General features: G+C 41.6%; 2 protein-coding genes across 2 annotated transcripts in view; one reads left to right on the forward strand and one right to left on the reverse strand.

Annotated features, from left to right (window-relative positions):
• Nucleotides 1-1927: 1927 nt before the first annotated feature.
• LOC120715737 (FH2 domain-containing protein 1-like) overlaps nucleotides 1928-14749 on the reverse strand; it is a 28966-nt gene continuing 16144 nt past the window's right edge. The window contains exons 5-14 of the mRNA XM_040002835.1: nucleotides 12091-12193; nucleotides 11925-12010; nucleotides 11035-11135; nucleotides 9663-9733; nucleotides 4954-5061; nucleotides 3849-3919; nucleotides 3460-3577; nucleotides 3204-3368; nucleotides 2600-2695; nucleotides 1928-2518 (exon numbers count right to left, since the gene is read on the reverse strand). Of these exons, the coding sequence (XP_039858769.1) occupies nucleotides 1928-2518; nucleotides 2600-2695; nucleotides 3204-3368; nucleotides 3460-3577; nucleotides 3849-3919; nucleotides 4954-5061; nucleotides 9663-9733; nucleotides 11035-11135; nucleotides 11925-12010; nucleotides 12091-12193 (1510 nt within the window). The remainder of the gene's footprint in view (nucleotides 2519-2599; nucleotides 2696-3203; nucleotides 3369-3459; nucleotides 3578-3848; nucleotides 3920-4953; nucleotides 5062-9662; nucleotides 9734-11034; nucleotides 11136-11924; nucleotides 12011-12090; nucleotides 12194-14749) is intronic.
• On the forward strand, nucleotides 5523-8587 carry LOC120715685 (tripartite motif-containing protein 16-like). Its single transcript, XM_040002767.1, has one exon. The coding sequence runs from the start codon at nucleotides 5634-5636 to the stop codon at nucleotides 7380-7382; it is 1749 nt and encodes a 582-aa protein (XP_039858701.1). The 5' UTR covers nucleotides 5523-5633; the 3' UTR covers nucleotides 7383-8587.

Here is a 14749-nt window from a genome sequence, read left to right on the forward strand (position 1 = left end):
CTTTGTTACTCAAACTAAACTTGAACATTTTAAAAGGTATCTACATTTCATAATGGAGTGTATCTCCTGACTTTCCTGAAGGAGGAGTGATTAGGAAAAAATCCTCAAAACAAAACAACCAAGAGTTTATCTCCAGCGCGGCCTTGTGGGCAAGACCGAGTCCTGAGAATGAGCGGACTTGTCACTGTCACTGTCATTCCGCCTGTGGCCTTTAGGGGGAGCCAGCAAGTCGTGGCGCGATGCACGAGGAGATGATTTGACGCTCTGAGACTTCCTCTGTGAGGAGGGGGAGAGTTTTTGGACATCTGAGGATCTTGCTGACGCATGGACTCTTAGTGATCTTGATCGCGTAATAGGCAAGGAGGTGCTGGATGGGGTAACAGGGGAGGAGGTCTTGGAAGAAGGTTTGGGGGAGGGGTCTGACCCAATGTTGGGGGAGTGGGAAGCAGCAGGAACAGCAAGGTTGGTGTGAGTACGTCTGAAAGAAGAAGAGGCTGTGCTCCGTGCAAAACCCGGAAACACAGATGATGAAGAGCTAGTGGCTTTGCGCAAAGGAGTGGCAGGAGCACTGACGCTGCCTCCTGCTGCACTTCTTCCACCCTGAGAGAGTGCCCGCAGTGTGGAGCGACAGATCTTCTCCTCCTGCTGGGCTTTAGGTTTCATTAAGGGCTTTTGGCTGGACATCTTTCCTTGAAAGTCCTCGTTCTGTTCTCGGGCAGATGGCTGAGTACCTGAAACATTCTGGTTCTTTGAGTCCTTTGGATCCAAAGTCTTGGGGATCCCAGATTGTCGGGATGAAGGAGCATTTGCAGGCCTCGCTACTCGTCGAGGGGAAGCACTGCTTCGTTTTGAGGGAGTCAGACTGGTGGGCACTGCGGTGCTGGAGGAGCCTCGATTCTTCTCTGTATGTTTGATTCTGGATGGACTTCTGTTGGTCCTGGATATTGGCACAACCCTCCTCATGTCCTTGTTCTCGGAGGTTGTGAGGGTCCGGATAGATTTGGATTTGCCAGATGCAGAGATAGTGTTTGGGGTAGGTTTCTTCCCATTAGTTTGGACTTTAGACGTAGGAAGGCTCTTGCTGGGTAGTTTAGATGGAGTTGCTGGTTCTGCTTTTACTTTGGTGGAGGAAGCTGCTTTTGCAGTTTTACTGGTTGAGTCTTTAGATGCCATGTTGTTTTTGCTTTTCTCTTCTGTTGATTGTTTTGAGACGGTCACTCCATCACTGTTCCTGTTGGTGGACACTTCTGCTTCTTCCTCCAGTTCTTTATCTTTCTCAGAAGCATCTGCTGTGAGAGCAGGCACTACATTAGGTGTTGGAGGTTCTTTCAGGTGCCACACAGAGGAAGAAACAAGCAGTGATGTGTCATCACAGCGGGGGACAGGCACTGGTTGGCTACTGATGGGTACAGGCACTGGTTTTTCATTGGCCGGTTGAGGTTCTGAAGGCATGTCATTGGCTAAAGCAGAGGAAGTTAGTTTGTTTCCTCCTTGGTTGTCACCCTTATGCTGATCTTTTTCAGTTTCTGCATAGGTGCTTTGTGTGTCACTTGTAGCCTCGCACACACCCGTCACACACCATACAACCACCTTATCCTCTTGCCCCTCATCGCCCTCTCTTGGTGTTGAAGAAGAGCTGAGCTCACAGACTTGCTCATCAGATTGTTTTGGATTTACAATCAGTTGGCCATTATTATGCACCTTATCAACTTGCAATTCATCCCCTTTCTCTTCTTCCAAATCTGTGATTGTCACATCATCTTGATGAAGACCAACATGTCTGTTTTCGCTATGACTTGTGAGGGTGTCGCCACTGCCAAACACTTTTAGCTCAGGAACCAACGTGCATTTGTCTAAAACCACCACCATGTTTCCTGTAGCAGTGGTGCTCTGCTGAAGCTCTTATCAGTGCAGTCAGTCTGCTGAGTTAAAACCAGTTCAACATCTTTTGGTTGCTTGTTGTAAGTGTTGCATGGCTGCTTAAACCCATGCCAGGTTGATCACTGCTGCTTTTGTTGTTGTGTTCAGATTGCTGGTTTGAGTCAGAGGTAGGTTTGACTGCAAGTTCATTTGCAGGATTAGTGGCATTTGCACACGTCTGGGTAGCATTTTGGCTGAGGTAAGTGGCAGTTGCATGGTTTTTGTTTTTTGGACTCCTTTTGGAAGGTGATGAGGAGTTTTGTGGTGCTGCCTGGGTGGACACTGGGAATCCTGGACTTGAGGGAGATGGAAAACTGCTCCCTTTGCCTCTTTGCTGAATGTTTTTGCGATCAGTCGCCTTTTCCAGGAAAGTGCTTAGTTCCTGCTCAGCAGCAATAGATGGTGAGCAGGATGGAGACTTTCGGGAACGACGTAAGCTCACAGCACGTCCCAGAGGACTGTGGGAGTTGTTCACTGGTGAGCGAGGGTGGGACCTAGGGGTCAGGAGCTCCATCAACAGTCCGGCCTCGTCATGCCGCGACAAAGCAGTGGACATGTCAAGCTCACTGTGGCAGCGCAGCCCAAAGACTCCATCCACCTATAACGGGAACAGAGAGTGGATCATCGTTAGACATCTTTGATTGACTTTGTTTTACAGTGTCTGCGTACGTCATCCTACCTTTTCTCCTCCAGCCCAGGAGTGCCTCTTCTTCTCCTCCAGCTCTTGTAGCCGCTGACGACGAGCCGCCTCCTTCGCCTCCCTCTCCATGTTCTCCTTCAAAAAGAGAAAGAAGTTATTTTCCTGATGCGCGTGACTCTTCTGGTCCTCCATAGCCTACAGATATTATGCATGTTGAAAAAAAATTCCTGTGTGCATCAGATCCTGATGCACAGATCAAAGCAAACAAAACAAATCAAAAAATAAAACAAACTGTGAACCCTTGGGCCTTAAATGCAGCTTCTCCTCTTATGCCTGATTTATGGTCTGGTATTTGTGTCTCTGTCAACAGCTCATCGTGAGAGAGGGGTTTGGGAATTGAAACTACTCAGAGGCAATGGACACACACTTGAGCCAAAAAGCCAACAATGGTGAAATTGTTGGCAATCACACAAAACGGAAGGTTTAGAAACTAATATGTTTCACTGTAAATCAGAAGTGTTATTAAATATGGGATGAAGACTAATGTATCAGTTGAAGTATACCAACAGTTTTAACCACATCTACTGGATCTTGTGTGGATTGTTGTACAACTCGTGTTATGGATTTGCATTCATAGTTGTACCTTGACAGCATTTGTGAACCTGGAGCAGAAGGTGTGGAAGATGCTGAAACAGTCGTCCAGCCTGAAAGTGTCTCTGTCCTCGCAGAAAAAGTCGATCAGCTCGCTGCCTTCCCTCTTTAGCTGTTGCCGACTGCCGCGGAGTGAGCAGAGAGATGATGTGGCATGCTGAGACAAACATAATAGGCACAAAATTATTTTTTAAACTACACACTTATTTAAAGATTATATAAAACTAAAATACTGCTATGTGTGTTACCTGCAGAAAGCTGTCCAGTTGCTGCAGCAGCTCTGTGTCTCTCTGGATGCTCTCCTCCACTGAGTGTGTGCGAGATGTCAGCAAATGCAGCTCAGCATCCAATGTTTCCAATGAGATCCTACCAAAGGAAGGAAAACAAATCCATGTAGCCTCATTTCTGCTTTGGTTTCATTCATTTTGTGTCTGGTGTAATTTAAGTATCAAATGAAGGACTGAAAAGAAACCAGCAGGGGGCGGTGTTCACTCAGATTCTGTAGAGATGTAATAAAATGATGGAAAGAAGGAGTATAATAAATAAATCTAACCCACACAGGTTGATGGAGAAATGTAGTGGTGTATGTGGACAACTGTAGTATTTAATATGTGAATAATATGAAGTGATGTCTGACCTGGCTGCAGCCTGGATGTGACTCAGCTTGAGAGGAAACTCCAAGAGCTTCTCATCTTTTTTATGGGCTTCCTATAGAAAAACAAAAAAACAAAACATGAGACCCCCTCTTTCCAGCTACCTCCTCTTGCTCATTTTGGTGGTACAGAGGTGCTCTCAATCCACATAAAGAGACCCATTCTCTGTCCCAGGGTCCCCTTCTGGTAGACATTGCATGAAATCACCTTAAAGACAATCTCACCAGCATGTTTAGGCCTTCTACCAGTAGGACTTGCCTGCAGCTCTATTCTGAGCCCCTCCTGAACTACTGAGCATCTCACTCTCTGAAGCTGAACCAACAACTTGTCAGAATAAACTAATTTCCACCTGTTGTATCTGCAATTTTATTCTGAGGGTTCGAATTTATATCAACTAGTTACTCAACAGCTTCCCCTTCAGCTTCAGGTCTCTCTTCACCACTCAAACCATTAAGACGTGGATCTGCTAATTTTCATTGTAACCACTTCACACTGAGCTTCAAACTCTCTCAAACTGTCTCAAGAGCTGATTTCATTAATAGATTAATCAAAAAAAGGATTGTATCATCTGCAAAAAGGAGAGACGTGTTTCTGAGACCACCAGATCTGAAAGAGTCTGTACAAAACCAGCAGTGGCGGAGTCCACCACTCTCCAGGAATAACTATGACTTATTGACTGTAATGTGAACCAAGCTCTGGTTGCAGTTGTCCAGGTACCAAGTAGCCTGTAACAATGGCAAACACCCAAAGCAACACCAGGATGACAACCACATCATAGCATAGATCTTCCCTGGAAACTCTAAAGGTGTGATTCCCCATAAAAATAGGGTCTTTAGGGTCTTCCTCCCTAAAAAAAAAAAAAAAGAAAGAGGGACCACATCTCCAGCCTACCCATTCGGAAGTAGTGTCCCTGACCTCCTGCCAATGAGTGCCAACCAGCACAGCCGACTACATCCAGAACCTTGATCAAATTCAGATGAATCTCATTCACCAATGGTGCCTGACAACCAAAGAGCACTTTAACTGTTTTTGTGACTTCAGCCACACTGGTGTATGTGCAAAAATGAAATGAACAATGACGTTACTCACCAGAGCGACAAAGTGCAGCAGGTTCATGCCTGGTTTGTTAGCTTTGGTGTCAGCCAGAGACAGGAGGGACGACAGCTTGAAGCCTACTGCGTTTCCTGCATACCCTCCCTGCAACGCACATAGAACAGAAATTAAACTCATAGTGGTGAACATTCAAACACTTGCACAACAGAATCTGAAACTATAAAAATACATTTCCCACAAAGCAGTTGGTCTCCATAGTCTACCTGATAAGAGAGAGTAGAGACAGCAAGTCTCCAGTTTGACTGTACACCTAACATGTATCGCCCAATTATCAGCTCATTCTGTTAAACATTTATCAATTAAATGAACATAAATACACTTTTTCTGCAATCATTGTGTCATGACAGTCAAATGAGCTCATGCAATCAGACCCTGAGATTTTAAATGACAGCTTATTTACATAATCTTAGTATGTAACACTAAAATACAACTTCTGCTCAAACTAGCAATCTAAACCGTCAGAAATAAAAGTAGTACTTCAACAGCAGAGTGACTGGCTGTGATTAAAACTGCAGATCAACCTCCGAACAATTTAACACAGACAAACATTTTTAAATGTGCTCTGCTGTGTGAAAAATGACCACACGCCGTCTGCTTGAAACCACTTCTCCTCTTGGAATAAGTCAAGGCCTCATAACCACTCCCACTTCCTGTTTATGAAAAACACCCAAATCTTTTCCTGTATTGCATCAGTATTAGAGAAACTCACACAGTCACTGACACTGAGAGGAGAAATGGCACAGAAAGGAGTTCAGCTGGACCGAGAAACCTTCTCTTGTTCCATCTGTTTGGATCTACTGAAGGATCCGGTGACTACAGCCTGTGGACACAGCTACTGCAGGAACTGTATTAAAAGTTTCTGGGATGAAGAGGACAGGAAGGGAATCCACAGCTGCCCTCAGTGCAGGAAGACTTTCACACCGAGGCCTGTCCTGGAGAAAAACACCATGTTAGCAGCTTTGGTGGAGCAGCTGAAGAAGACTGGACTCCAAGCTGCTCCAGCTGATCACTGCTATGCTGGACCTGAAGATGTGGCCTGTGATGTCTGCACTGGGAGGAAGCTGAAAGCCATCAAGTCCTGTTTAGTCTGTCTGGCCTCTTACTGTGAGAAACACCTCCAACCTCACTATGAATCTCAAACTTTTAGAACGCATAAGCTTGTTAAAACTTCTGTGAAGCTCCAGGACAACATCTGCTCTCGTCATGATGAGGTGATGAAGATTTTCTGTCGTACTGATCAGCAGAGTATCTGTTATCTCTGCTTGATGGATGAACATAAAGGCCATGAAACAGTCCCAGCTGCAGCAGAAAGGACTGAGAAGCAGAAGGAGCTCGAGGTGAGACGACTAAACATCCAGCAGAGAATCCAGGAGCGAGAGAAAGATGTGAAGCTGCTTCAACAGGAGGTGGAGGCCATCAATGGCTCTGCTGATAAAGCAGTGGAGGACAGTGAGAAGATGTTCACTGAGCTGATCCGTCTCCTCCAGAAAAGAAGCTCTGATGTGAAGCAGCAGGTCAGATCCCAGCAGGAAACTGAAGTGAGTCGAGTCAAAGAGCTTCAGGAGAAGCTGGAGCAGGAGATCGCTGAGCTGAAGAGGAAAGACGGCGAGCTGGAGCAGCTCTCACACACAGAGGATCACAACCAGTTTCTACACAACTACCCCTCACTGTCAGCACTCAGTGAGTCTACACACTCATCCAGCATCAATATTCGTCCTCTGAGCTACTTTGAGGATGTGACAGCAGCTGTGTCAGAGACCAGAGATAAACTACAGAACATTCTGAGAGAGGAATGGACAAACATCTCACTGACAGTCACTGAAGAGGATGTTTTACTGTCACCAGCAGAGCCAAAGACCAGAGCTGGATTCTTAAAATATTCACATGAAATCACACTGGATCCAAACACAGCAAACACACGTCTGTTATTATCTGAAGGAAACAGAAAAGCAACATTTATGGAACAACGACAGTCTTATTCTGATCATCCAGACAGATTCACTGGATGTTATCAGGTCCTGAGTAGAGAAAGTCTGACTGGACGTTGTTACTGGGAGGTGGAGTGGAGAGGGGGAGGAGTTTATGTAGCAGTCGCATACAAGAATATCAGCAGAGCAGGGTTTGGCAATGAATGTTTTTTTGGATATAATGAAAAATCTTGGGCATTAGATTGTGACACAAGCAGTTATACATTTTGGCACAACAATCTCCAAACTGTCCTCTCAGGTCCTCGGTCCTTCAGAGTAGGAGTGTACCTGGATCACAGAGCAGGTATTCTGTCTTTCTACAGAGTCTCTGAAACCATGACTCTCCTCCACAGAGTCCAGACCACATTCACTCAGCCGCTCTATGCTGGACTTTTATTTTTTGAGGGCGTCTCTGCAGAATTCATTAAACTGAAATAAATGTCACTGAGGGATAGTTGATTAAAATGCGATTTAGTTTTGACTTTCCTTTGGTCTCCATCATTGTTGCTCAGACCACATTGTCACTAATGCCCACTTTGTTGCCTCTGACATGGGATCCATCTCTACACTAGTCCATGTACATGTACATGCTTCCCTTAGGCATTATTATTAGAGTGGATAGCATGTGGGCATATTCTCATTATTATGCAGTGAAATGTTGATTTACTTACAAAACAATGTTGGTTAAAATGTCTGTTTTAGTTTGCAGTTTCTTTGGTCTCCACATTTTTGCAGAGCACTCATCGTTGTGCAGTTTCCTGTCAGTCACACTTTACAGATACTATTTTGATATCTTATCATTTATTGTCTAATTAATAACTGACTTTGTTTGAACAAAGACAATTTTCATTACATTTACATATATTTGTGTTTGTTGAAATAATCAATCAGTTCAAGAAACAGCTTGCTTTGAGTTTTTTACATTGATAAATGCAGCTTTTTATGCTCATTAATGAATTTGCAGTTATTTGGGATCTAATTTTCTTTCGCCTTTAATTATACCTACATATACATACAGCATACTCTGATTTTATTAATTAATGTGTAGCTGTGTTGGTCATATCGTTATTTCCATGTCGTTCAAATTTAATAACTTGATTTAAATATCCTCTTTGGAGGCTGCTTAATTTAGTGCACCAACCTGTTTTATGCATAAAATTTTATTTAGATCCACAATTTGAACTTTTACTCAGATTCATAAATAGTTTTTGTATGATTTTCTTTCATCATTTTCAGTCACTGTTACATTTTGCACGAGTCTGATTTCTGCATCTGTTCACCAATGAATGCATGTCATTGGTCCACACTGTGTATAAGACAACCAACAGTTATGAATTAAAAACAAATCATTTTGAAATTTAAAACCTTTAGAAGACACTATATTATTTCCAATCAATTTGTGAGTGATAAATTGTTCATAGTGATACCCTGACTGTAATTAAATGATGGATTTAGCCACCATGCTGTCACGCATGGTTTTGGCCGCCATCATGTCAGTTTTTAAAACAAGAGCCTATATTTGGATGATAACTTGAAGTCTAAGGCTACGTTAACACTGCAGGCGAAAGCGCATCAAATCCGACCCTCTGCGACCCATATCCGATCATGGTATGACAGTGTGAACGGCACAAATCTAATATTTTCAAATCCGACCCAGGTCACTTTCGTATGTGGTACTGAATCCGATACATATCTGATGTTTCAGAAAGCGACTGCTGTTTGAACGGCCACGTCGCATTAAATCCGTCTTTTACGTCACCAACACAAGACAGACGCCAATTATCAGCGCCAGAGAAGACATCATGAACACTTCCTGTCCATCCAGAGAAACTGTTGGGCAGACAACGTTGGAGAAACGTGAACATTTTATTTGTACTGTATAACCTGCAGATTCTGAGAGAAATCTGCAAGTATCCTTTGAAGCAGCGCTCCTCTAAAACAGCAATAAGGATCATTATTAGGCCATATGTAAATAACACAATAACTTTATAATTTAAAGCAAAATTGGGAAACGTAAAGTCTGAAACAAGTCTTTATATTAAGGGCCAACAGTCAAACAATACTGTTCAGTCTGGGTCTAAACAGAGCGCATTGTGTGTGACGTCTTCTTTTGCACACGCGGGCCGCTTTGAGGGTTCACACTAGAGCGCGTTTGCTGTCAGATTTTATCTGCAGTGTGAACAAGCAGACACAAAAGTCAGATTTGATCAAAAAAAATCAGAGTTGAGCATTAATAAGACCTACAGTGTGAACGTAGCCAAAGTTACAGTTAATCTCATGGTTAAAACTGTACATATGAATCTAAATCTATTTGTAGCACACAGTAAACATGTTTAATTCTGATCTAAAGTTGAACATTTAAACATGAGTTTTGTTGGGACTGACTCAATTTTGGAGCCAGCCTCCAGTGACCACTTGACACTCGTATTAATATATGTGAGTGTTTTTAAAAAGAGTATATTACGTCTGATTTTTCATCTTGACTCACTCTAAAAAAAAAGTTTCCGTGCAAAGTTTTAGGTTATGTACAGAAACAGGAAATAAACCAGAATTCTAATATTAACTTATTGTCACGGAAATAAAGGGTGTAAACTAAAAAGCCTTTTGTTGCCTCTTCTTCCTTCTTGTATTTCTTTTTCTTCTTCCACCATCTATCCACTTTTTTCTCCCTCATCTAATTATTCATTGATGCTGTACAATGTTTTTTTTCCTACTCACAGCGTTAAGGAGGTTTCCGGCCTGCAGCACCAGGTGGAGAACAGCATGGAGCTCCTCGCAACACATTAATTCTGGAGGACGGAGACAAAGTAAAAGAAATGATGTCTTCATTTGTGTCAGTACATAAAGGATAAACTAATGCAAAAGCATCACCTGCTGGAAATAACTGTGTAAAAAGAGAGTAAAGAGAGAAAAAACACAAAACCTGTGCAGTAAAGATACAGATAACATAAGCTTATGGTGCTAAAATCCCACTGGGTTTGCTGTATTATCACATGCAGTGTTAGCATGTGGAAGGTTAGTTAACAGTTCAGGCAGTTATCAAGTTCACACACACACTGCTAAAAATACTGAAGGTGTTAGTCTGTATTGGGTGGAGGGTGTAAACGAGGAGAAGGCTTTACTGCAGGTATTTCTGCACCAACGACATTCAGTCCAGATTTATTGTGTTTTATTTCTTTTCATCTTTTTTATTATTATTTTATTTTTGTTAAAAAATATTCCAGAGTTTCATACACAGATCTCTTTTCTTTCTTTATTTTTTTACAACTTCTGAATCAAACGGCTCACTCCTTCACTTAAAGGTGAAAGTACTGATTCTGAGACACTGTAACACAATCTGTGTAACAGAATCTGCTAAATCTGTGAAAGTGTTTCTAGAAGCTTCTTGGTTACACCTCTGCGTGGTGATTCTGAAGCTAAATGAATCCTCTGAGATCGATGTCATCACTGATGACGACCCCAAACAGAACCTTATGTTTGGAGTCAAGAAAAATAACTTTTCTGGAGGTTTTTAATGTTTTTGATGGATGTGAGTCGGTGTGATTTCTTTGTTGTTTGTTCATTGCCGAGACACAGAGATAAGGTTCATCAGCAGCAATGAGCTGCATCTCAGAGTGTAACTATAAACATGCTCTATGCAACTTTTAACACCTATTATTTATTGTATATTTGACCAAACCCCACTTTACCTCAGTGCCCTGATCCCAGTGTCAGGAGTCAAACGTTACTTTTTTTAAAAAATGTAAAATTAATTTTAAAAAGTTGATGAGTTTGCTCTAAAAAGTTTTACAGCTCCACCACCATCGTTGGTGTTCATGCCATTCTCTCAGTAATTTCAGTTCATACAACACAGATAGAAGCAGTCTGGCCACATAATCTCTACCTGCCTCCTGCAGCACATTTGCTTGTGGTAAGGAATAAAACATTGTAACACACTCAGTGTTGGTTCTGGTCCTTCTCTGCTCTGCGTTGACACTGAGACAATAAGTAAGAGAAGAGAAAGCAGAGCTGTGGCCTGTGTGAGCTCCCAACAGCGGCTGCATGCAGAGAGCAGCTCATCCGTGTGCCGCTGATGCTGCGAGCGTGTTACCTTTGATGGCGGCGCGAAGGATCTTAATGTCCCGTTTCATGGCCTCGCACGCTGCCGGAAAATCCTCCTTTAAGAGCATGGATTCAATGCGGACTGTGTAACTGCAGACCGAGAGAGAGAGAGGTGAAAATGAATTGATTAATACATTTTTATTTTGCGTCCAAGCTGGTACACATCACTAAATACAGCTAATGCTACTACTTTACATACTCTCGTAGTAACTGTATACCAGCAGCTGGCAATTAGTTTGAACTGTGGGACTATTTTTAGCGCATCTCATTAAGGAGATGTTGTTATTGGTGTGTGGGGGAGCTGCAGGCATGCAATTGATTCAGCTTGATGTTTTTGAAATGATCTGAAGGCAGATGTCACATTACCAGCGCTCCAGCAGCAGCTACTTACTAACATTTGTTTGTTTTGTTGAGCACAAATTGATGCATTAACGGTTATGATTCCTGAGTCACTGTGAGTCAGCTCTGTTAACTGTCACAAGGTCCTGTTTAGTGATACAAAAACATTTTCCCCCACTTAGAGCTAGAGCTGGTACACAGGCCACTTTTACCCAACACTGTTTCACACCAGTGCATCATGTTTTCACTGTAAAAATTCAAAGTAACCACTGTACAGCCAGTAAAAGTATTTATGTTTAATGTTGTAAATATACAAGTACAACAAAAATGTACTTTTTTGGTGCAGTATTGCAGTGAATGCAACGGTGAAACTGTACAGACAGTGGAAGTATTTTCAGTGTAAAACTGTTTCATGGATCTTGCATGAATATCGGAAATGTTAAAAAAAAAACATAAAGGTTTAATTCTAATTTCTGAAACTTGCAGTGAAAGTTGAACGCAGCATAAAACTGAATAACTAAGTAAAAGTTCAGCGCTCACCTGGGCACCTGAATCAGCCGGTACATGAAGGAATCGGCCAATGAGAGCTGAGAGACTTCGCCGCGGTGTGCCTTCAGTTTCTTCACCTTCATGAGTGCAAAAAGATGGATCAGATAAAAAAAAACACATCAGAGTGTGTGTGTGTGTGTGTGTGTGTGTGTGTCACCTCTTCAGACTCTGGCAGCAGTTTCAGCATTTCTCTCAGACGCTCCACCCCAAAAGCCTCACTGTTGCCATGGCAGATTTCATCTACTATAGTCTCATTGGACCTGGAGGAAGAAGATGTTTAAATTTAGTGTGAGCAGCGATATAAAAAACAAACACAACACTCGTTGTGCTGAAGTTAAGAATTAAAATGGCATCAAAATAACATTACACTAAGCTGATCTGGGTTTTCCCCCCACAGAGATTTAATTACCATCTGCACACGTACAAGGTACACTCAGTTCACTCTGTCAGGTTAAAATTCAAACAAGAAAATGAATAATTTAAGACACAGTTTTATCACTTTGTGAACTCCAACCATTTGCTTTTAAATGATAATTTCATTTTCAACATTGAAACAATGTTATATATTCATTCAGGAATTAGCCTGAGACGACATTTATAGTTATTTTTCTGTTGACTGGAAGCACCTTCCCTGTTACTTCAAGTAAAATAAAATGGACAAAATAACTTCTTTAAGTAATTAACTTCAGTGCCGATACACATCCAGTTTATTTTAACCTACACAGTGGATGAAGAGAAACTCAAAAACTCAAAATTTAACTTATTGTCCTGTTGTCAGGAGATAGAAACTTTCTTGCACAGAGTTATTGTGCAAAGCTGCTTTCAAGGTCATGAGGAATTCCATAAACTTGAGATTTTCCTATTTTATATCCAGTTTTTGTATTTTTCGCTGAAACCTTCAATTTGTTCAATGAGTACAGAGCACACTTTCACAGTTAGGCCAAGCACAAAAAGACTGAAATTCTGATGTCAGAGTTCATGAAAACCGTTTCTTGACTGAGTGAGCTGAATAAACTGGACAGGCGTGTTCTGTCAGATCATCCCACCAAGTAGAACTTCCTTGTACATATTTTTACACTCTGTTATAAATGCAACATGATGTCACAGAGTTTGCAGATGTATTAACAACAGTTTTAGTAACATGCTCTGGACATACTTTTAAAATGGGATTTTCTAAGCAACAAGCCCTAAAACGAGAAAGCAAAAATCCCACATTTGAAATTTTGTTTCCTTAATTTTATGACAAAGAAAATTAGTATTTTCTGAATACTGTCTGTCAGTGCTGTTTACATCTGTCTAAATCTCAGCCAAGGATATCTGAGAGTGGATTTGTGGGTTTAGAAGTTGTTGGCGTTCTGGGGTTGTTGTTGGTCGGAGAGCTGTTTGTCACACATTAAGTGATCGTTCAATGGAATCCGCTGTGACGCTAATGATTGTCTCCGCTGCTCTCTTACCTTCTTACCTGCCTGAGAAATGTTGGCTTTAAATTTACGGCAGTGATTTATCAGAGATGTGCGGAGCATGGAAGGAGAGCGTGAGAAATAGAGACAGGTGGTTAACAGTGAGTCTTTACAGTTGCCTGTACAACCTGGTGGAGTCTTTCATGTTTTAAGGCTGCATTTCAGTAAATGGTGTTGGAGATCTTGTTAAAATGGAAGAACTATGAACAAAGAAAAGTCTGATTTTGACACACTGCACAAGTCTGCAAAGCATTTGATTGGTAAAGACTTCATTTTTCAACATCAGAATAATCCCAAACACATTGTCAATTACAGTAAAAGAACACCTTGACTGTACCTGGACCTGCACAATAAAATGGTATCAGTCATGGACTGACCTCCCCTGAGCCCAAATCTCAACATTACTGAAGCAGTGTGAGAACAGAACAAACAAAGCAAAACAACACATCCAAAGAAGAGTTTTGAATGTCCTTAAAGAAGCCTGGAGAACTATTCCTGAAGACTGTTTAAAGAAAGTACAAGCATGCTGTTTAAGAAAGTTCAGGCTGTGCTGAAGAACAAAGGTGATCCTGCTAAATACAGATTTTCAGGCTCATCTGAACTGTACAAACTCTGATTTGTCTTATATACTGGTTTTCCATGTATGTTTCCTCACGTTTTAATAAATCGCTGCACCTTTGTTTTTTTAACCATTTCCTTAGAAAAGTATAAAGAAGTGCAGGGCAACTCAAACATTTTGCACAGTCATCTCAAAGTATATTTCCTGGAGCAGATGGCTGTGTCTTTTACTTCCCACTTCTCAAAATTGTTACTTTGTTGTTGGAAAAGTTAAAAGTACTTATACTAAAGTCATGATGCATGCTCAATCATCCAGGTAAGGAAATCCTGATAAGTGACAAAACTTTTCTCCACCTGGAAACGTTACGTCCGGATGAACAGAACTAACTTTTGGGTACTTTTAGCTCGGTGTTAAAGCAGCTGCAAAACCTTCAGCTTAATTTGAAACTGAATGACAGAGTTTTTGTGGATATTGTACATCGTGAACATAAAATCATGCAATACAACCCAGATTCTTCTCTAATTGATTTCAGGTATAGTTGCTGTACATTCCTGCTCTCCGTCTCCCACATGCCTGTATGTCCCTCAGTGTGTTTGGTAAGCACTAAGTCTCAACATGGTGACCAGAATGATTCAGCACATTCATTCAATACATTCTCTAAGCTTAGCCAACTGACTCACCTTGTGGACACTTTTTACGTGACTTCCTATCTCTATATTAAGCTGTGGTGAAGATGTAAAATCCTCAGTGAGGTATAAATGTAAAAAAGGTGAAGGGAGGTTTAGATAAAGCAAGTT

Source organism: Simochromis diagramma, unplaced genomic scaffold (genome assembly GCF_900408965.1).
Source record: "Simochromis diagramma unplaced genomic scaffold, fSimDia1.1 OVJJ01000457.1, whole genome shotgun sequence".
Lineage (NCBI taxonomy): Eukaryota > Metazoa > Chordata > Actinopteri > Cichliformes > Cichlidae > Simochromis > Simochromis diagramma.

What these genes read in the sequence shown, in the direction of transcription:
- LOC120715685 (XM_040002767.1), top strand. Translation starts at nt 5,634, where the DNA reads ATGAAAAACACCCAAATCTTTTCCTGTATTGCATCAGTATTAGAGAAA.